Source organism: Rhinoderma darwinii, chromosome 6, assembly GCF_050947455.1.
Source record: "Rhinoderma darwinii isolate aRhiDar2 chromosome 6, aRhiDar2.hap1, whole genome shotgun sequence".
Classification (NCBI taxonomy): domain Eukaryota; kingdom Metazoa; phylum Chordata; class Amphibia; order Anura; family Rhinodermatidae; genus Rhinoderma; species Rhinoderma darwinii.
Genome location: NC_134692.1, coordinates 1,381,444 through 1,403,852, shown reverse-complemented (window position 1 = coordinate 1,403,852; position 22,409 = coordinate 1,381,444). Strand labels below are relative to the sequence as shown.

The window sequence follows — 22,409 nt, the reverse complement described above, 5'->3', positions numbered from 1 at the left end:
GGCGCAGCGTAGGTCAGCGAGGGGCGCAGCGTAGGTCAGCGAGGGGCGCAGCGTAGGTCAGCGAGGGGCGCAGGGCAGGACAGCGAGGGGTGCAGCGTAGATCAGCGAGGGGCGCAGGGTAGGCCAGCGAGGGGCGCAGGGTAGATCAGCGAGGGGTGCAGGACAGCGAGGGGCGCAGGGCAGGACAGCGAGGGGCGCAGGGTAGATCAGCGAGGGGCGCAGGGTAGATCAGCGAGGGGCGCAGGGTAGGCCAGCGAGGGGCGCAGGGTAGGCCAGCGAGGGGCGCAGGGTAGGCCAGCGAGGGGCGCAGGGTAGGCCAGCGAGGGGCGCAGGGTAGGTCAGCGAGGGGTGCAGGGCAGGTCAGCGAGGGGCGCAGGGTAGGCCAGCGAGGGGCGCAGGGTAGATCAGCGAGGGGTGCAGGGCAGGACAGCGAGGGGCGCAGGGCAGGACAGCGAGGGGCGCAGGGTAGATCAGCGAGGGGCGCAGGGTAGATCAGCGAGGGGCGCAGGGTAGGCCAGCGAGGGGCGCAGGGTAGGCCAGCGAGGGGCGCAGGGTAGGCCAGCGAGGGGCGCAGGGTAGATCAGCGAGGGGTGCAGGGCAGGACAGCGAGGGGCGCAGGGCAGGACAGCGAGGGGCGCAGGGTAGATCAGCGAGGGGCGCAGGGTAGATCAGCGAGGGGCGCAGCGTAGGTCAGCGAGGGGCGCAGCGTAGGTCAGCGAGGGGCGCAGCGTAGGTCAGCGAGGGGCGCAGGGCAGGACAGCGAGGGGTGCAGCGTAGATCAGCGAGGGGCGCAGGGTAGGCCAGCGAGGGGCGCAGGGTAGATCAGCGAGGGGTGCAGGACAGCGAGGGGCGCAGGGCAGGACAGCGAGGGGCGCAGGGTAGATCAGCGAGGGGCGCAGGGTAGATCAGCGAGGGGCGCAGGGTAGGCCAGCGAGGGGCGCAGGGTAGGCCAGCGAGGGGCGCAGGGTAGGCCAGCGAGGGGCGCAGGGTAGGCCAGCGAGGGGCGCAGGGTAGGTCAGCGAGGGGTGCAGGGCAGGTCAGCGAGGGGCGCAGGGCAGGACAGCGAGGGGCGCAGGGTAGATCAGCGAGGGGCGCAGGGTAGATCAGCGAGGGGCGCAGGGTAGGCCAGCGAGGGGCGCAGGGTAGGCCAGCGAGGGGCGCAGGGTAGGCCAGCGAGGGGCGCAGGGTAGGCCAGCGAGGGGCGCAGGGTAGATCAGCGAGGGGTGCAGGGCAGGACAGCGAGGGGCGCAGGGCAGGACAGCGAGGGGCGCAGGGTAGATCAGCGAGGGGCGCAGGGTAGATCAGCGAGGGGCGCAGCGTAGGTCAGCGGTGCAAGGTTCTGATTATATAAATTACCTTCAAGTCATAGAAGGAGAGCAGCAGTTTGAGCGCTGCAGCTGCAGGTCTGGGAGGAAGAGACACAAAGTCTTGTACAAGCTGCGAGTAAAACAGAAGAGGCTGAAGATGAAAACCTTTAAAGGGAAACTCTACCTCAACATTTCACAGCATTTCAGGGGAGTCATTTTGTGATTACTTTCCGCTACGGATTTCTGGGGTAGAATTTCAGCTGTGAACGTTTCTGTAGAGTTCTGCCTTAATATCGGTGCGGACACATTTGCTGCACTAGAGACCTGTAGACCAGCGCAGTCACCCGCAGCGTTCCCTCAATTCTGATGTTGCGGCACGTTCCCCCCACAATGATTAGAGGTGAACGACCAGGCGGATAAAACATGGAGGGGCAAACACAAGTCTGAGATAATGAAGCCATTGCTGCTATAAATGCCAGCTTATCAGCAGGTGTTCGACCCCCCGGGTGTAAATGATGGGGGTCACACCTGGATGGTTACTACTGAGGCTTAGAACATGCACGTACGTGTACAGGGAGAGCGCAGCAGTGAGGAGCGCAGCTCTGGCAGACGCCGCCTCCCGCATGCTGCGCTCACAATCACATTAGATCATCGTCGGAGGGACCGGCCAGCAGTCTAAGGTGTATGAGCAGCCGACCGTCCCTGAATCTGCTGTTGGGGGTTGACAAGTCAGGCAGGTTGGATTTCATCCTGTCCAATTCTTTATTTCCCCAGTTGATAAGCGACGCCAGAAGCGTCTGCAGCCCCTTATCCCCCTCACTCTATGGGTCATTGACGGTGGCTCGGTGGTTAGCACTATTGCCTTACAGCGCTGGGGTCCTGGGGACAGTAAGAGGACCTCTGTACAGCGCTGGGGTCCTGGGGACAGTAAGAGGACCTCTGTACAGCGCTGCGGAATATGTTGGTGCTATAGAAGTAACTGAGATAAATATGGTCACAAATGGACAAGTTCATGGGGAGATTTAGCGGGCGGCTTCACAGCTGCAGTGACTGGTCTGTACTCACCGGCCCGTCGTGCTCCGCAGGGTCAGGAAGAGACTGGTAGAATAGAACCTGCTGGGGGGATAACGGGGAGATTTCCTCATCGCTGCTCCCTGTACAGGACAAGGGTCAGACGACATTATAAATACATGGGGCGGCAGCGATCACATCCAGGACCGGCCGAGCTCTCGTCTTACCAGCGCTCTCTTCTCGCTCTGATCGCAGGCGATGCATCAATTTCTTCAAGGAACTTAACCGGACGTTCCCTCTGCCTCGTATGAGAACCTAGAGCGGAGTCACAGACAAGACCGTCAGTCCAGGAACAAACACGCGCTGAGCCCCCTTATCTGTGGGGAGACCAGTCCTTGCTCACCGTGCGGGCGGCTCGCTGGAAGCGCCTCAGGGCCCGGTGTCTGTTAGCCCAAAGGTCATTCAGGTAGAGGTCAAACTGCGGCTGCATCCCGGGACTCTGCACGGGACATGAATGGTGTTATTCTCGCAGCAGGCGTCAGGATTACATGTTACGGGAGCCCCACTTACTTCATCCGCATGGCGCAGCACCCGACGACACCCCGCAAGTGTAGCCTCCCGTCCGGCGATACCAGGGCGACCTCTCATCACCTGATTTACACAGAATGATGGGGGTTGTGGTATGAAGCTGCTGAGTTACATGCGGGTCTCACACCACAATGTCCCCCCCAGTGATTCCAATCCTCTACACACAGGGGCCTCTGACAGACGGGGTGGTTAAGATGCGTTCACACGTAGCGACTGAGGTGCGTCCAAAAACTGCAGCGATGTCCCTTCACCGTAAACGGGCGCAGTCATCAAATTGAGTGTTATTGGCGGAGAAGTCTGTCGGTTAAAACTGCTGCAAACCACGTGACTAGAAAGGAACAATTAGAAAACTGCGCTGCTTTGTGAAAAAACTAACGACGTGGTCTTTACGCTACGTGTGAACGCAACCTTAGTACCAAGACAACCACTTCCTATACATGGGGATAGTAAACAGTTGAGGCACCAGACCAGGGGTAAGTGGGAACTACCCCGTATAGAAACCAGGTATAAGTGGGAACTACCCCGTATAGAAACCAGGTATAAGGGAGAACTACCCCGTATAGAAACCAGGTATAAGTGGGAACTACCCCGTATAGAAACCAGGTATAAGGGAGAACTACCCCATATAGAAACCAGGTATAAGTGGGAACTACCCCATATAGAAACCAGGTATAAAGGAGAACTACCCCGTATAGAAACAAGGTATAAGTGGGAACTACCCCGTATAGAAACCAGGTATAAGTGGGAACTACCCTGTATAGAAACCAGGTATAAGTGGGAACTACCCCGTATAGAAACCAGGTATAAGTGGGAACTACCCCGTATAGAAACCAGGTATAAGGGAGAACTACCCCATATAGAAACCAGGTATAAGTGGGAACTACCCCATATAGAAACCAGGTATAAAGGAGAACTACCCCGTATAGAAACCAGGTATAAGGGAGAACTACCCCGTATAGAAACCAGGGGTAAGTGGAAACTATCCCATATAGAAACCAGGTATAAGTGGGAACTACCCCGTATAGAAACCAGGTATAAGTGGGAACTATCCCGTATAGAAACCCGGTATAAAGGAGAACTACCCCGTATAGAAACCAGGTATAAAGGAGAACTACCCCGTATAGAAACCAGGTATAAAAGAGAACTACCCCGTATAGAAACCAGGTATAAGGGAGAACTACCCCGTATAGAAACCAGGTATAAGGGAGAACTACCCCGTATAGAAACCTGGTATAAGGGGGAACTACCCCGTATAGAAACCAGGTATAAGTGGGAACTACCCCGTATAGAAACCAGGTATAAGGGAGAACTGCCCCGTATAGAAACCAGGTATAGGTGGGAACTACCCCGTATAGAAACCAGGTATAGGTGGGAACTACCCCGTATAGAAACCAGGTATAGGTGGGAACTACCCCGTATAGAAACCAGGTATAAGGGAGAACTACCCCGTATAGAAACCAGGTATAAGTGGGAACTGCCTCGTATAGAAACCTGGTATAAGGGGGAACTACCCAGTATAGAAACCAGGTATAAGTGGGAACTACCCCGTATAGAAACCAGGTATAAGGGAGAACTACCCCGTATAGAAACCAGGTATAGGTGGGAACTACCCCGTATAGAAACCAGGTATAGGTGGAAACTACCCCGTATAGAAACCAGGTATAGGTGGAAACTACCCCGTAGAGAAACCAGGTATAAGGGAGAACTACACCGTATAGAAACCAGGTATAAGGGAGAACTACCCCGTATAGAAACCAGGTATAAGGGAGAACTACCCCGTATAGAAACCAGGTATAAGGGAGAACTACCCCGTATAGAAACCAGGTATAAGGGAGAACTACCCCGTATAGAAACCAGGTATAAGTGGGAACTGCCTCGTATAGAAACCTGGTATAAGGGGGAACTACCCCGTATAGAAACCAGGTATAAGGGAGAACTACCCCGTATAGAAACCAGGTATAGGTGGGAACTACCCCGTATAGAAACCAGGTATAAGGCAGAACTACCCCGTATAGAAACCAGGTATAAGGCAGAACTACCCCGTATAGAAACCAGGTATAAGTGGAAACTACCCCGTATAGAAACCAGGTATAGGTGGAAACTACCCCGTAGAGAAACCAGGTATAAGGGAGAACTACACCGTATAGAAACCAGGTATAAGGGAGAACTACCCCGTATAGAAACCAGGTATAAGGGAGAACTACCCCGTATAGAAACCAGGTATAAGGGAGAACTACCCCGTATAGAAACCAGGTATAAGGGAGAACTACCCCGTATAGAAACCTGGTATAAGGGGGAACTACCCCGTATAGAAACCAGGTATAAGTGGGAACTACCCCGTATAGAAACCAGGTATAAGGGAGAACCACCCCGTATAGAAACCAGGTATAGGTGGGAACTACCCCGTATAGAAACCAGGTATAAGGCAGAACTACCCCGTATAGAAACCAGGTATAAGTGGGAACTACCCCGTATAGAAACCAGGTATAAGTGGAAACTACCCCGTATAGAAACCAGGTATAAGGGAGAACTACCCCGTATAGAAACCAGGTATAAGGGAGAACTACCCCGTATAGAAACCAGGTATAGGTGGAAACTACCCCGTATAGAAACCAGGTATAAGGGAGAACTACCCCGTATAGAAACCAGGTATATGTGGGAACTACCCCGTATAGAAACCAGGTATAGGTGGGAACTACCCCGTATAGAAACCAGGTATAAGGGAGAACTACCCCGTATAGAAACCAGGTATAGGTGGGAACTACCCCGTATAGAAACCAGGTATAAGTGGGAACTACCCTGTATAGAAACCAGGTATAAGTGGGAACTACCCCGTATAGAAACCAGGTATAGGTGGGAACTACCCCGTATAGAAACCAGGTATAAGGGAGCACTACCCCGTATAGAAACCAGGTATAAGTGGGAACTATCCCGTATAGAAACCCGGTATAAAGGAGAACTACCCCGTATAGAAACCAGGTATAAAGGAGAACTACCCCGTATAGAAACCAGGTATAAAGGAGAACTACCCCGTATAGAAACCAGGTATAAGGGAGAACTACCCCGTATAGAAACCAGGTATAGGTGGGAACTAACCCATATAGAAACCAGGTATAAGGGAGAACTGCCCCGTATAGAAACCAGGTATAAGTGGGAACTGCCTCGTATAGAAACCTGGTATAAGGGGGAACTACCCCGTATAGAAACCAGGTATAAGTGGGAACTACCCCGTATAGAAACCAGGTATAAGGGAGAACTACCCCGTATAGAAACCAGGTATAAGTGGGAACTGCCTCGTATAGAAACCTGGTATAAGGGGGAACTACCCCGTATAGAAACCAGGTATAAGTGGGAACTACCCCGTATAGAAACCAGGTATAAGGGAGAACTACCCCGTATAGAAACCAGGTATAGGTGGGAACTACCCCGTATAGAAACCAGGTATAGGTGGAAACTACCCCGTATAGAAACCAGGTATAGGTGGAAACTACCCCGTAGAGAAACCAGGTATAAGGGAGAACTACACCGTATAGAAACCAGGTATAAGGGAGAACTACCCCGTATAGAAACCAGGTATAAGGGAGAACTACCCCGTATAGAAACCAGGTATAAGGGAGAACTACCCCGTATAGAAACCAGGTATAAGTGGGAACTGCCTCGTATAGAAACCTGGTATAAGGGGGAACTACCCCGTATAGAAACCAGGTATAAGTGGGAACTACCCCGTATAGAAACCAGGTATAAGGGAGAACCACCCCGTATAGAAACCAGGTATAGGTGGGAACTACCCCGTATAGAAACCAGGTATAAGGCAGAACTACCCCGTATAGAAACCAGGTATAAGTGGGAACTACCCGTATAGAAACCAGGTATAAGTGGAAACTACCCCGTATAGAAACCAGGTATAAGTGGGAACTACCCCGTATAGAAACCAGGTATAGGTGGGAACTACCCCGTATAGAAACCAGGTATAAGGCAGAACTACCCCGTATAGAAACCAGGTATAAGTGGGAACTACCCGTATAGAAACCAGGTATAAGTGGAAACTACCCCGTATAGAAACCAGGTATAAGTGGGAACTACCCCGTATAGAAACCAGGTATAAGTGGAAACTACCCCGTATAGAAACCAGGTATAAGGGAGAACTACCCCGTATAGAAACCAGGTATAAGGGAGAACTACCCCGTATAGAAACCAGGTATAGGTGGGAACTACCCCGTATAGAAACCAGGTATAAGGGAGAACTACCCCGTATAGAAACCAGGTATATGTGGGAACTACCCCGTATAGAAACCAGGTATAGGTGGGAACTACCCCGTATAGAAACCAGGTATAAGGGAGAACTACCCCGTATAGAAACCAGGTATAGGTGGGAACTACCCCGTATAGAAACCAGGTATAAGTGGGAACTAACCCGTATAGAAACCAGGTATAGGTGGGAACTACCCCGTATAGAAACCAGGTATAAGGGAGCACTACCCCGTATAGAAACCAGGTATAAGGGAGAACTACCCCGTATAGAAACCAGGTATAGGTGGGAACTACCCATATAGAAACCAGGTATAAGGGAGAACTACCCCGTATAGAAACCAGGTATAAGTGGGAACTACCCCGTATAGAAACCAGGTATAGGTGGGAACTTCCCCGTATAGAAACCAGGTATAAGTGGAAACTACCCCCGTATAGAAACCAGGTATAAGTGGGAACTACCGCGTATAGAAACCAGGTATAAGTGGGAACTACGCCGTATAGAAACCAGGTATAGGTGGGAACTACCCCGTATAGAAACCAGGTATAAGTGGAAACTATCCCGCATAGAAACCAGGTATAAGGGAGAACTACCCCGTATAGAAACCAGGTATAGGTGGGAACTACCCCGTATGGAATATCTGTACATGATATAGGCACCCACATACCTGCACATGTCCCAGAACTGTCGTGAATTGTTCCTGCCCTTATCCAGTGAGACGATGCAATATACAGCTAAGAGGATGATCTGACCCCCCACAAGTTCATGACTGTAATAAGCCCAGTGTGGGGGTCCGCAGCAGGGTCCGCAGCTGTGAGCAGTGGTGCAGACTGACCTTGTATTCGTCCTCGGCGATCTGACGATCATCACTTATTATCCGCCGCTGTTTAGCAGAGATGGGATTACAGCCGAGGTGAACCTGCCTGGTGGGGGCAGAAACACAATCGTTACGTCCCGTGCGGGGTCTGTAGGGCCGGGACGAGTGTGTGATCCTGAATTCACCTGCCTGCTCTTACCAGGTGTGTGTGACTGCGGGATACCCCAAGAAGCCCCCATATACCCCACCAACACGAGACCTGCCCCGTCAGTACAGCGTAGAGTCCGCTATGTATCAGTGCAGGGGTCTCATACGCTAGATCTGATCATTGGAAACTCCTGTCACCTTTTCTCCGTGCCGTCAGGCTGGACCAGGAGTGATCGCCATCGGGGACTATCCCGTGTGTCCCAGGTCGCTGGTATAACTTCTACTGGAGCCCGAGCGGTCCCCGACATTATCAGCCGCCTCAGGCTGGGGAAATACTGACGGTCCCGGCCGGATCTTTCCCGACTCCCTCAGTTTATGCTCGGAGATGAATGTCTCTGGATGTGACTGGCGGCTGCTTATCCCGGCTGCCTTCATAGACAGTAACACACATGGGGGGGGGGGGGGGGTGTTAGGGGGGTTCGCGGATACTCGAGCAATGTCTATGGCCACCTCCTCTGTCCCCACATTTGGCTCCCAGGGGACACGTGGCTCCGGCCCATGCTGGTGGAGGAGGGGAGATAAGGAACGGAAACCACAGAAAAAGCAATGACCGTAGAACAGAGAGCGCGGCTGTGATGACCGGAGCCGCCGTCTGCGCGCCCCCCGCGTTACAGAGCTGAGATATCGTCTGATCACCGTGAACTGACCGGCACTGTACTGGGGGCGTCACACCACCGCTAGTCCGAGACACCCCGGCCGCCTGTACCGTACCCCTCACCAAGAGAGCCTCTGCGGATCACCGTGAGCGGGCTCGAGCGCTGCTGCTGGAAATTAAGGCGGGTTCACACGTTACGGTCCGCACCAAAAAAACGCATTCTGACAGCAACGCGTGAACCAGCGTTGAGGGGCTCAGCCGGATTTAAGGTTTCTAAGGCTGGGGTCACCCTGCGTTTTATTGCGTCTTTAACACGTGATTTCTCCCATCAGGAGACAGAGCCGATCAAAGCAAAAGAACGCGTGCGAAAAACGCAACAAAACGCACAATGTGAACCAGTCCGCCGGCTCCTTCACGCGGTGCGGTCAGATCGTGGCTATTGTCGCAATTACTGCAAAATCGTTTGCAAAACGGCTGCATTTTTGGACCGCGTTATTGAGCTGCCGTTTTACAGTAACCATAGCAATAAACCGGGATTTGACCGCGCTATATACGTATTCCCCGATACACTGACTGAATTTATCACAATTGGCGCCATTCTAGCCAACGTATCTACAGCTCAGATCCGTTACTGACACATTCCTGACGTCACTGCCATTACCTTCTCGCTGGCTGACATTGCGCCACTTTTCTCGCCGGGTCCGCGTGGCGTACGGCTGCCACGTATAGATTTTTACAATGTGTCTATATCCTGGCCAAGCAGAACGACACGTTCACAAACTGACGTCTCAGCGCAACGGACTCGAAATTCTGGTGCAAACGGTAAATAAACGTCACCCAAATATACAGATCAAGGTGCACCTTTGTCTTTCAATTCTTTGACATCTTCAAGCTCTATGCTTGCTGTCAATGAATAGGAACAGTTATTTAAATTCAAAGGCAGAACACCTGGGCTGACCCAATACTTCTCACAACGGAGGGTTTGTTACAACAGTCTCCAGATCGCACAATTTATTACGTAAATCTCTGCCATGTTCTAATAGTTTTGTTACAATGTGTCAGTGCAGACAATCCTCAGATAAACACAGCAGCAGCACTAATCGTTCCCCTGTCCTGGTTGTTACAGTGTATCAGTGTGAAGTGTTTAGTTCGCAGAGGATTGTCTAGACTAGATGAAATTGTAACAAACCCTCAGCTGAAAAAAGTATTATTGTTGTATTTGGCAGAGGGGAAACCATTAGAGTCCATTCACACGTAGCGGTTGAGCAGCAGTTTTCAGACGCAGTTCTAAGCCACAACGTGTGAATGGACGTCAGGGACGCGATGTGCTGCCGGGACTGAATGGACGTCAGGGACGCGATGTGCTGTTGGGACTGAATGGACGTCAGGGACGCGATGTGCTGCTGAGGACTGAATGGACGTCAGGGACGCGATGTGCTGCTGAGGACTGAATGGACGTCAGGGACGCGATGTGCTGCTGAGGACTGAATGGACGTCAGGGACGCGATGTGCTGCTGAGGACTGAATGGACGTCAGGGACGCGATGTGCTGCTGAGGACTGAATGGACGTCAGGGACGCGATGTGCTGCTGAGGACTGAATGGACGTCAGGGACGCGATGTGCTGCTGGGACTGAATGGACGTCAGGGACGCGATGTGCTGCTGGGACTGAATGGACGTCAGGGACGCGATGTGCTGCTGGGACTGAATGGACGTCAGGGACGCGATGTGCTGCTGGGACTGAATGGACGTCAGGGACGCGATGTGCTGCTGGGACTGAATGGACGTCAGGGACGCGATGTGCTGCTGAGGACTGAATGGACGTCAGGGACGCGATGTGCTGCTGGGACTGAATGGACGCGATGTGCTGCTGGGACAGTGTCTGGACCCTGGAGAAGAAGGTTTATTCACCATCGCAGCTGATTGGTCTCCTCCTCGGCCACGTTCTGCTGGACCACGTGCTGGAATCGCGTCTCCTTCTCTTGACGACTCTTCACTTTGTCGGATCCGGTGAGACCTGCCGAGCATAAAAGAAATACGGAAATAGCGAGAAGGATAAAGCACCAGGAGCGGCTCGTACGTCACGTCATCTGTAATGATCCACGGAATCCCCGTCCTACGCGGAGAATTACTCTACAGGATAATAATAATGAGGAGGAACTTAATATCCGCACACGGTAAGTAAAGTTACAGGTATTATACTCCAGTCACATCCAGAGCTGCAGTCACCGTTCTGCTGTAACATCATATCTTATACTCCAGCCACATCCAGAGCTGCAGTCACCGTTCTGCTGTAACATCATATCTTATACTCCAGCCACATCCAGAGCTGCAGTCACCGTTCTGCTGTAACATCATGTCTTATACTCCAGTCACATCCAGAGCTGCCGTCACCGTTCTGCTGTTACATCATATTGTAAGACATGCTACTTGTCGGGGGTACACTTCACACACATCAGATGGTCAGTGGATTCTTTGGGGGGGTAAAATGCTTAGTAAATGTGGGCGTCCAGGCCCGATCCCTCACTTTACCTTCCCGCACGGGTTTCTCGCTCAGTTTCCGCGGGGTTGACACGACGTGGGGATGGGACGGACGGCCGGGAAGTCCCCGATCCTGGAGTCCAGGGACCTGTAATAGACATATAAGGTGTCAGCTCACTGTGCCGGGGACTCCGCAGCTCTGTCAGCAGCACTTACACAGGACGCGTTCTGCTGAAGGGTCTGGAGACGCCTCTTCTTGCGGGAGACCCCGCCCCATGCATCATGGCAGTCCTGGGGTCCCCCCTGGGGTGAGGTCTGGAGCTTCTCTGGTCTTTCTTTCCTGATGAGACGACATAAACCCATCAATACGTAAATGTCCATAACATGAGCCCGGCCCAACCTGGAACCGCCGCGGCCTCCGCCATATTGTTTACCTACGTAGTCTAGGTCAGGCAGCATAATCATGTGACCGCAGAAGCCACGGGACCGCCCGGCGGCCATCACGTTACAGACGGCCGGGGGATTGTACATTGGGGTCACATCGTATAGTGAGGGGCGTCTTCTAAATAATGACATTTCCCGGGGGCTATTTAAATAACGCACGCCTATAGAGAACCCGCAGGAGTCCGCACCTCCGCAGCAGGCCGGGTCAGTGGAAGGGTCGGGGTCAGTGGAAGGGTCGGGGTCAGTGGAAGGGTCGGGGTCAGTGGAAGGGTCGGGGTCAGTGGAAGGGTCGGGGTCAGTGGAAGGGTCGGGGTCAGTGGAAGGGTCGGGGTCAGTGGAAGGGTCGGGCTGCTGTAGGTTGGACTCTTAGGCTCTGTTCACACGCGTAACCAAAAACGGCTGCAAATACGGAGATGTATTCAAGGGAACAGCTCCCGATTTTCAGGCGTTTTTTAAGCCACTCGCGTTTTTCATGGCGCTTTTTTACGGCCGTTTGTGGAGCGGTTTTCAATAGAAAAACGGCTCAATAAGTGACCGCCACATCTTTTTCGCGGTCGTTTTTCCAATTGAAATCAATGGGCAGATGTTTGGAGGCGTTCTGCTTCTGATTTTTCGGCTGTTTACGGCCCTGAAAAATGGTCGAAAATAAGCCGTGTGAACATAGCCTTAGGGTACGTTCAGACGCAGAGTTCTCAGGCGTATTTTGGGGCGTTAACGCCTACAAACATCTGACCATTGAGTTATAAAAAACGCCACATAAAAAAAATTACTGCATAAAAAAGGAGCACGTCACTGAGGCCTCCGGCACACGACCGGATTTTTGTCCTCCCGTAAATACCGGTCCGCTGTCACACGTATTCCACCCGTATTTACGGACACGTTTTCTCTGCAAAATTACACTGCAGTAATCGGCAGCCCCTTCTCTCTATCAGTGCAGGATAGAGAGAAGGGGCAGCCCTTTCCCTAGTGAAAGAATTTCATACTTACCCGGCCGTTGTCTTGGTGACGCGTCCCTCTCCTGACATCCAGCCCGACCTCCCTGGATGACGCGGCAGTCCATGTGACCGCTGCAGCCTGTGATTGGCCTGTGATTGGCTGCAGCCTGTGATTGGCCTGTGATTGGCTGCAGCCTGTGATTGGCTGCAGCCTGTGATTGGCCTGTGATTGGCTGCAGCCTGTGATTGGTCTATGATTGGCTGCAGCCGTCACTTGGACTGAAACGTCATCCCGGGAAGGCCGGACTGGAGACAGAAGCAGGGAGTTCTCGGTAAGTATGAACTTCTATTTTTTGACAGGTTGCTGTATATTGGGATCGGTAGTCACTGTCCCGGGTGCAGAAACAGTTACTGCCGATCGCTTAACTCTTTCAGCACCCTGGACAGTGACTATTTACTGACGTCTCCTAGCAACGCTCCCGTCATTACCGGTGCACACACGTAGACTTCTATGGGCTGCCGGTGCCGTAATAACGGCCTGAAATAGGACATGTTCTATCTTTTTCAACGGCCCGGCACCTTCCTGTAAGCATACGGGGAGGTACCCGTGGCCAATAGAAGTCTTGCGGGTGTTTTTACGTTCGTGTGCGTGGCGCCTTACTGAGCCGGTTTTGGAGCCGTTTTTCATTATGTCAATAGAAAAACTGCTCAAAAAAATGTAGTTAAAAGGGTTTTCAGCTTCAAAAACGGCTGAACCTCAGAGGCTCGGTTACAGGAGCGGTCTTTACTTGTGCGTGTGAATTGCGCCGCTGTCCCAGGGATCGTACATACGTTGCCGTCAGGTTGGGGGAGCAGGTGCCGGTGAACACGCACAGATGCGGTTTTGCGTTGAACTCGGTGATCAGCAGCTGTAATGTGATCTGAGCGGTTCCATAGCAGGACGGAGTAAAGGTCACAGTCACCTCCAGCGGTCCGCAAGCTGCAAGAACCCCTGCAACAGGAGGCGAGAGTCAATCCACAGGGAGGACGGGGCTGGACACTGAAGAGTTAATGCCCCCCCCCACCGGTCACAGAATTATTACAGTCAAACCGGTTTACTTTTTTTTTTCTTTTATGACTTTACATGTGCAGCCGCCGTCACCTAAACGTATGAGATCAGTGACAGGCGCCGGACTCACAGGTGTGGGAACAAATACCTGACCCCGTAGTTATAGTTACTCAGCTAAGTGTCAGGGACTCCACAAGTGTGATAAGGGTTTCTAAAAACAACCAGCAGAATAGTGAGTGCAGCTCTGGCGTATAATATATAACTCAGGATCAGTACAGGATAAGTAATGTAATGTATGTACACAGTGACTCCACCAGCAGAATAGTGAGTGCAGCTCTGGAGTATAATACAGGATGTAACTCAGGATAAGTAATGTAATGTATGTACACAGTGACTCCACCAGCAGAATAGTGATTGCAGCTCTGGAGTATAATACAGGATATAACTCAGGATCAGTACAGGATAAGTAATGTAATGTATGTACACAGTGACTCCACCAGCAGAATAGTGAGTGCGGCTCTGGAGTATAATACAGGATGTAACTCAGGATCAGTACAGGATAAGTAATGTAATGTATGTACACAGTGACTCCACCAGCAGAATAGTGAGTGCAGCTCTGGAGTATAATACAGGATGTAACTCAGGATCAGTACAGGATAAGTAATGTAATGTATGTACACAGTGACTCCACCAGCAGAATAGTGAGTGCAGCTCTGGAGTATAATACAGGATGTAACTCAGGATCAGTACAGGATAAGTAATGTAATGTATGTACGCAGTGACTCCACCAGCAGAATAGTGAGTGCAGCTCTGGAGTATAATACAGGATGTAACTCAGGATCAGTAATGTAATGTACGTGCACAGTGACTCCACCAGCAGAATAGTGAGTGCAGCTCTGGAGTATAATACAGGATGTAACTCAGGATCAGTACAGGATAAGTAATGTATGTACACAGTGACTCCACCAGCAGAATAGTGAGTGCAGCTCTGGAGTATAATACAGGATATAACTCAGGATCAGTACAGGATAAGTAATGTAATGTATGTACACAGTGACTCCACCAGCAGAATAGTGAGCGCAGCTCTGGAGTATAATACAGGATGTGACTCAGGATCAGTACAGGATAAGTAATGTAATGTATGTACACAGTGACTCCACCAGCAGAATAGTGAGTGCAGCTCTGGAGTATAATACAGGATATAACTCCGGATCAGTACAGGATAAATAATGTAATGTATGTACACAGTGACTGCACCAGCAGAATAGTGAGTGCAGCTCTTGAGTATAATACAGGATGTTACTCAGGATCAGTACAGGATAAGTAATGTAATGTATGTACAGTGACTCCACCAGCAGAATAGTGAGTGCAGCTCTGGCGTATAATATATAACTCAGGATCAGTACAGGATAAGTAATGTAATGTATGTACACAGTGACTCCACCAGCAGAATAGTGAGTGCAGCTCTGGAGTATAATACAGGATATAACTCAGGATCAGTACAGGATATGTAATGTATGTACACAGTAACTCCACCAGCAGAATAGTGAGTGCAGCTCTGGAGTATAATACAGGATGTAACTCCGGATCAGTACAGGATAAGTAATGTATGTACACAGTGACTCCACCAGCAGAATAGTGAGTGCAGCTCTGGAGTATAATACAGGATATAACTCAGGATCAGTACAGGATAAGTAATGTAATGTATGTACACAGTGACTCCACCAGCAGAATAGTGAGTGCAGCTCTGGAGTATAATACAGGATGTAACTCCGGATCAGTACAGGATAAGTAATGTAATGTATGTACACAGTGACTCCACCAGCAGAATAGTGAGTGCAGCTCTGGAGTATAATACAGGCTGTAACTCAGGATCAGTACAGGATAAGTAATGTAATGTATGTACACACTGACTCCAACAGCAGAATAGTGAGTGCAGCTCTGGAGTATAATACAGGATATAACTCAGGATCAGTACAGGATAAGTAATGTAATTCATGTACACAGTGACTCCACCAGCAGAATAGTGAGTGCAGCTCTGGAGTATAATACAGGATATAACTCAGGATCTGTACAGGATAAGTAATGTAATGTATGTACACAGTGACTCCACCAGCAGAATAGTGAGTGTAGCTCTGGAGTATAATACAGGATGTAACTCAGGACCAGTACAGGATAAGTAATGTAATGTATGTGCACAGTGACTCCACCAGCAGAATAGTGAGTGTAGCTCTGGAGTATAATACAGGATATAACTCAGGATCAGTACAGGATAAGTAATGTATGTACACAGTGACTCCACCAGCAGAATAGTGAGTGCAGCTCTGGAGTATAATACAGGATATGACTCAGGATCAGTACAGGATAAGTAATGTAATGTATGTACACAGTGACTCCACCAGCAGAATAGTGAGTGCAGCTCTGGAGTATAATACAGGATATAACTCAGGATCAGTACAGGATAAGTAATGTAATGTATGTACACAGTGACTCCACCAGCAGAATAGTGAGTGCAGCTCTGGAGTATAATACAGGATGTAACTCAGGATCAGTACAGGATAAGTAATGTAATGTATGTACGCAGTGACTCCACCAGCAGAATAGTGAGTGCAGCTCTGGAGTATAATACAGGAGGTAACTCAGGATCAGTAATGTAATGTATGTGCACAGTGACTCCACCAGCAGAATAGTGAGTGCAGCTCTGGAGTATAATACAGGATGTAACTCAGGATCAGTACAGGATAAGTAATGTAATGTATGTACACAGTGACTCCACCAGCAGAATAGTGAGTGCAGCTCTGGAGTATAATACAGGATGTAACTCAGGATCAGTACAGGATAAGTAATGTAATGTATGTACACAGTGACTCCACCAGCAGAATAGTGAGTGCAGCTCTGGAGTATAATACAGGATGTAACTCAGGATCAGTACAGGATAAGTAATGTAATGTATGTACACAGTGACTCCACCAGCAGAATAGTGAGTGCAGCTCTGGAGTATAATACAGGATGTAACTCAGGATCAGTACAGGATAAGTAATGTAATGTATGTACGCAGTGACTCCACCAGCAGAATAGTGAGTGCAGCTCTGGAGTATAATACAGGATGTAACTCAGGATCAGTAATGTAATGTACGTGCACAGTGACTCCACCAGCAGAATAGTGAGTGCAGCTCTGGAGTATAATACAGGATGTAACTCAGGATCAGTACAGGATAAGTAATGTATGTACACAGTGACTCCACCAGCAGAATAGTGAGTGCAGCTCTGGAGTATAATACAGGATATAACTCAGGATCAGTACAGGATAAGTAATGTAATGTATGTACACAGTGACTCCACCAGCAGAATAGTGAGCGCAGCTCTGGAGTATAATACAGGATGTGACTCAGGATCAGTACAGGATAAGTAATGTAATGTATGTACACAGTGACTCCACCAGCAGAATAGTGAGTGCAGCTCTGGAGTATAATACAGGATATAACTCCGGATCAGTACAGGATAAATAATGTAATGTATGTACACAGTGACTGCACCAGCAGAATAGTGAGTGCAGCTCTTGAGTATAATACAGGATGTTACTCAGGATCAGTACAGGATAAGTAATGTAATGTATGTACAGTGACTCCACCAGCAGAATAGTGAGTGCAGCTCTGGCGTATAATATATAACTCAGGATCAGTACAGGATATGTAATGTATGTACACAGTAACTCCACCAGCAGAATAGTGAGTGCAGCTCTGGAGTATAATACAGGATGTAACTCCGGATCAGTACAGGATAAGTAATGTATGTACACAGTGACTCCACCAGCAGAATAGTGAGTGCAGCTCTGGAGTATAATACAGGATATAACTCAGGATCAGTACAGGATAAGTAATGTAATGTATGTACACAGTGACTCCACCAGCAGAATAGTGAGTGCAGCTCTGGAGTATAATACAGGATGTAACTCCGGATCAGTACAGGATAAGTAATGTAATGTATATACACAGTGACTCCACCAGCAGAATAGTGAGTGCAGCTCTGGAGTATAATACAGGATGTAACTCAGGACCAGTACAGGATAAGTAATGTAATGTATGTGCACAGTGACTCCACCAGCAGAATAGTGAGTGTAGCTCTGGAGTATAATACAGGATATAACTCAGGATCAGTACAGGATAAGTAATGTATGTACACAGTGACTCCACCAGCAGAATAGTGAGTGCAGCTCTGGAGTATAATACAGGATATGACTCAGGATCAGTACAGGATAAGTAATGTAATGTATGTACACAGTGACTCCACCAGCAGAATAGTGAGTGCAGCTCTGGAGTATAATACAGGATATAACTCAGGATCAGTACAGGATAAGTAATGTAATGTATGTACACAGTGACTCCACCAGCAGAATAGTGAGTGCAGCTCTGGAGTATAATACAGGAGGTAACTCAGGATCAGTAATGTAATGTATGTGCACAGTGACTCCACCAGCAGAATAGTGAGTGCAGCTCTGGAGTATAATACAGGATGTAACTCAGGATCAGTACAGGATAAGTAATGTATGTACGCAGTGACTCCACCAGCAGAATAGTGAGTGCAGCTCTGGAGTATAATACAGGAGGTAACTCAGGATCAGTAATGTAATGTATGTGCACAGTGACTCCACCAGCAGAATAGTGAGTGCAGCTCTGGAGTATAATACAGGATGTAACTCAGGATCAGTACAGGATAAGTAATGTAATGTATGTACACAGTGACTCCACCAGCAGAATAGTGAGTGCAGCTCTGGAGTATAATACAGGATGTAACTCCGGATCAGTACAGGATAAGTAATGTAATGTATGTACACAGTGACTCCACCAGCAGAATAGTGAGTGCAGCTCTGGAGTATAATACAGGCTGTAACTCAGGATCAGTACAGGATAAGTAATGTAATGTATGTACACACTGACTCCAACAGCAGAATAGTGAGTGCAGCTCTGGAGTATAATACAGGATATAACTCAGGATCAGTACAGGATAAGTAATGTAATTCATGTACACAGTGACTCCACCAGCAGAATAGTGAGTGCAGCTCTGGAGTATAATACAGGATATAACTCAGGATCTGTACAGGATAAGTAATGTAATGTATGTACACAGTGACTCCACCAGCAGAATAGTGAGTGTAGCTCTGGAGTATAATACAGGATGTAACTCAGGACCAGTACAGGATAAGTAATGTAATGTATGTGCACAGTGACTCCACCAGCAGAATAGTGAGTGTAGCTCTGGAGTATAATACAGGATATAACTCAGGATCAGTACAGGATAAGTAATGTATGTACACAGTGACTCCACCAGCAGAATAGTGAGTGCAGCTCTGGAGTATAATACAGGATATGACTCAGGATCAGTACAGGATAAGTAATGTAATGTATGTACACAGTGACTCCACCAGCAGAATAGTGAGTGCAGCTCTGGAGTATAATACAGGATATAACTCAGGATCAGTACAGGATAAGTAATGTAATGTATGTACACAGTGACTCCACCAGCAGAATAGTGAGTGCAGCTCTGGAGTATAATACAGGATGTAACTCAGGATCAGTACAGGATAAGTAATGTAATGTATGTACGCAGTGACTCCACCAGCAGAATAGTGAGTGCAGCTCTGGAGTATAATACAGGAGGTAACTCAGGATCAGTAATGTAATGTATGTGCACAGTGACTCCACCAGCAGAATAGTGAGTGCAGCTCTGGAGTATAATACAGGATGTAACTCAGGATCAGTACAGGATAAGTAATGTAATGTATGTACACAGTGACTCCACCAGCAGAATAGTGAGTGCAGCTCTGGAGTATAATACAGGATGTAACTCAGGATCAGTACAGGATAAGTAATGTAATGTATGTACACAGTGACTCCACCAGCAGAATAGTGAGTGCAGCTCTGGAGTATAATACAGGATGTAACTCAGGATCAGTACAGGATAAGTAATGTAATGTATGTACACAGTGACTCCACCAGCAGAATAGTGAGTGCAGCTCTGGAGTATAATACAGGATGTAACTCAGGATCAGTACAGGATAAGTAATGTAATGTATGTACGCAGTGACTCCACCAGCAGAATAGTGAGTGCAGCTCTGGAGTATAATACAGGATGTAACTCAGGATCAGTAATGTAATGTACGTGCACAGTGACTCCACCAGCAGAATAGTGAGTGCAGCTCTGGAGTATAATACAGGATGTAACTCAGGATCAGTACAGGATAAGTAATGTATGTACACAGTGACTCCACCAGCAGAATAGTGAGTGCAGCTCTGGAGTATAATACAGGATATAACTCAGGATCAGTACAGGATAAGTAATGTAATGTATGTACACAGTGACTCCACCAGCAGAATAGTGAGCGCAGCTCTGGAGTATAATACAGGATGTGACTCAGGATCAGTACAGGATAAGTAATGTAATGTATGTACACAGTGACTCCACCAGCAGAATAGTGAGTGCAGCTCTGGAGTATAATACAGGATATAACTCCGGATCAGTACAGGATAAATAATGTAATGTATGTACACAGTGACTGCACCAGCAGAATAGTGAGTGCAGCTCTTGAGTATAATACAGGATGTTACTCAGGATCAGTACAGGATAAGTAATGTAATGTATGTACAGTGACTCCACCAGCAGAATAGTGAGTGCAGCTCTGGCGTATAATATATAACTCAGGATCAGTACAGGATATGTAATGTATGTACACAGTAACTCCACCAGCAGAATAGTGAGTGCAGCTCTGGAGTATAATACAGGATGTAACTCCGGATCAGTACAGGATAAGTAATGTATGTACACAGTGACTCCACCAGCAGAATAGTGAGTGCAGCTCTGGAGTATAATACAGGATATAACTCAGGATCAGTACAGGATAAGTAATGTAATGTATGTACACAGTGACTCCACCAGCAGAATAGTGAGTGCAGCTCTGGAGTATAATACAGGATGTAACTCCGGATCAGTACAGGATAAGTAATGTAATGTATATACACAGTGACTCCACCAGCAGAATAGTGAGTGCAGCTCTGGAGTATAATACAGGATGTAACTCAGGACCAGTACAGGATAAGTAATGTAATGTATGTGCACAGTGACTCCACCAGCAGAATAGTGAGTGTAGCTCTGGAGTATAATACAGGATATAACTCAGGATCAGTACAGGATAAGTAATGTATGTACACAGTGACTCCACCAGCAGAATAGTGAGTGCAGCTCTGGAGTATAATACAGGAGGTAACTCAGGATCAGTAATGTAATGTATGTGCACAGTGACTCCACCAGCAGAATAGTGAGTGCAGCTCTGGAGTATAATACAGGATGTAACTCAGGATCAGTACAGGATAAGTAATGTAATGTATGTACACAGTGACTCCACCAGCAGAATAGTGAGTGCAGCTCTGGAGTATAATACAGGATGTAACTCAGGATCAGTACAGGATAAGTAATGTAATGTATGTACACAGTGACACCAGCAGCAGAATAGTGATTGCAGCTCTGGAGTATAATACAGGATGTAACTCCAGATCAGTACAGGATAAGTAATGTAATGTATGTACACAGTGACTCCACCAGCAGAATAGTGAGTGCAGCTCTGGAGTATAATACAGGATGTAACTCAGGATCAGTACAGGATAAGTAATGTAATGTATGTACACAGTGACTCCACCAGCAGAATAGTGAGTGCAGCTCTGGAGTATAATACAGGATATAACTCCGGATCAGTACAGGATAAGTAATGTAATGTATGTACACAGTGACTCCACCAGCAGAATAGTGAGTGCAGCTCTGGAGTATAATACAGGATATAACTCAGGATCAGTACAGGATAAGTAATGTAATGTATGTACACAGTGACTCCACCAGCAGAATAGTGAGTGCAGCTCTGGAGTATAATACAGGATGTAACTCAGGATCAGTACAGGATAAGTAATGTAATGTATGTACACAGTGACTCCACCAGCAGAATAGTGAGTGCAGCTCTGGAGTATAATACAGGATGTAACTCAGGATCAGTACAGGATAAGTAATGTAATGTATGTACACAGTGACTCCACCAGCAGAATAGTGAGTGCAGCTCTGGAGTATAATACAGGATGTAACTCAGGATCAGTACAGGATAAGTAATGTAATGTATGTACGTACGTACGTACGTACGTACGTACGTACGTACGCAGTGACTCCACCAGCAGAACAGTGAGTGCAGCTCTGGAGTATAATACAGGATGTAACTCCGGATCAGCTCTGCACTTTGTAGATGGATTCTATATGTGACCTGTATTAGAGGTGATGTGATGATTCGGCAACCAGTTATAAATCAGAACGTCTCTGCCTTATTACTATGAATACATTGCCATTGCTCCGGTTCCGTACTGTGCGCGTTATTAATAGATATTTGTCAGCGGCGCGGATCTGACATGATTACTCCAGTAATCGGGTTAAGCTGACGGCTCGTCGTACATCCTGCTGGACGTTATAAAACACAAATTCAATTATCGACTCATTGATTTCACTGAACTCGTCCAAGGAATTAAATCCCAGGACTAAAGCTGTAAATGCCCCCTACATAGAGCAGAGGCAGCTAATGCCCCCTACATAGAGCAGAGGCAGCTAATGCCCCCTACATAGAGCAGAGGCAGCTAATGCCCCCTACATAGAGCAGAGGCAGCTAATGCCCCCTACATAGAGCAGAGGAAGCTAATGCCCC

At 48.5% G+C, this 22,409-nt stretch overlaps 1 protein-coding gene across 4 annotated transcripts in view; it reads right to left on the bottom strand.

The window, feature by feature from the left end:
• CFAP221 (cilia and flagella associated protein 221) overlaps nt 1–22,409 on the bottom strand; it is a 97,504-nt gene that overhangs the window by 16,222 nt on the left and 58,873 nt on the right. For 3 of the 4 annotated variants that reach the window (XM_075828989.1, XM_075828988.1, XM_075828987.1), the window contains exons 8-17: nt 13,465–13,624; nt 11,471–11,594; nt 11,306–11,402; nt 10,685–10,790; nt 7,991–8,078; nt 2,889–2,969; nt 2,722–2,817; nt 2,546–2,633; nt 2,373–2,461; nt 1,357–1,437 (exon numbers count right to left, since the gene is read on the bottom strand). In XM_075828989.1, coding sequence (XP_075685104.1) covers nt 1,357–1,437; nt 2,373–2,461; nt 2,546–2,633; nt 2,722–2,817; nt 2,889–2,969; nt 7,991–8,078; nt 10,685–10,790; nt 11,306–11,402; nt 11,471–11,594; nt 13,465–13,624 — 1,010 coding nt within the window. The remainder of the gene's footprint in view (nt 1–1,356; nt 1,438–2,372; nt 2,462–2,545; nt 2,634–2,721; nt 2,818–2,888; nt 2,970–7,990; nt 8,079–10,684; nt 10,791–11,305; nt 11,403–11,470; nt 11,595–13,464; nt 13,625–22,409) is intronic. The other variant, XM_075828990.1, reaches the window with a different exon arrangement.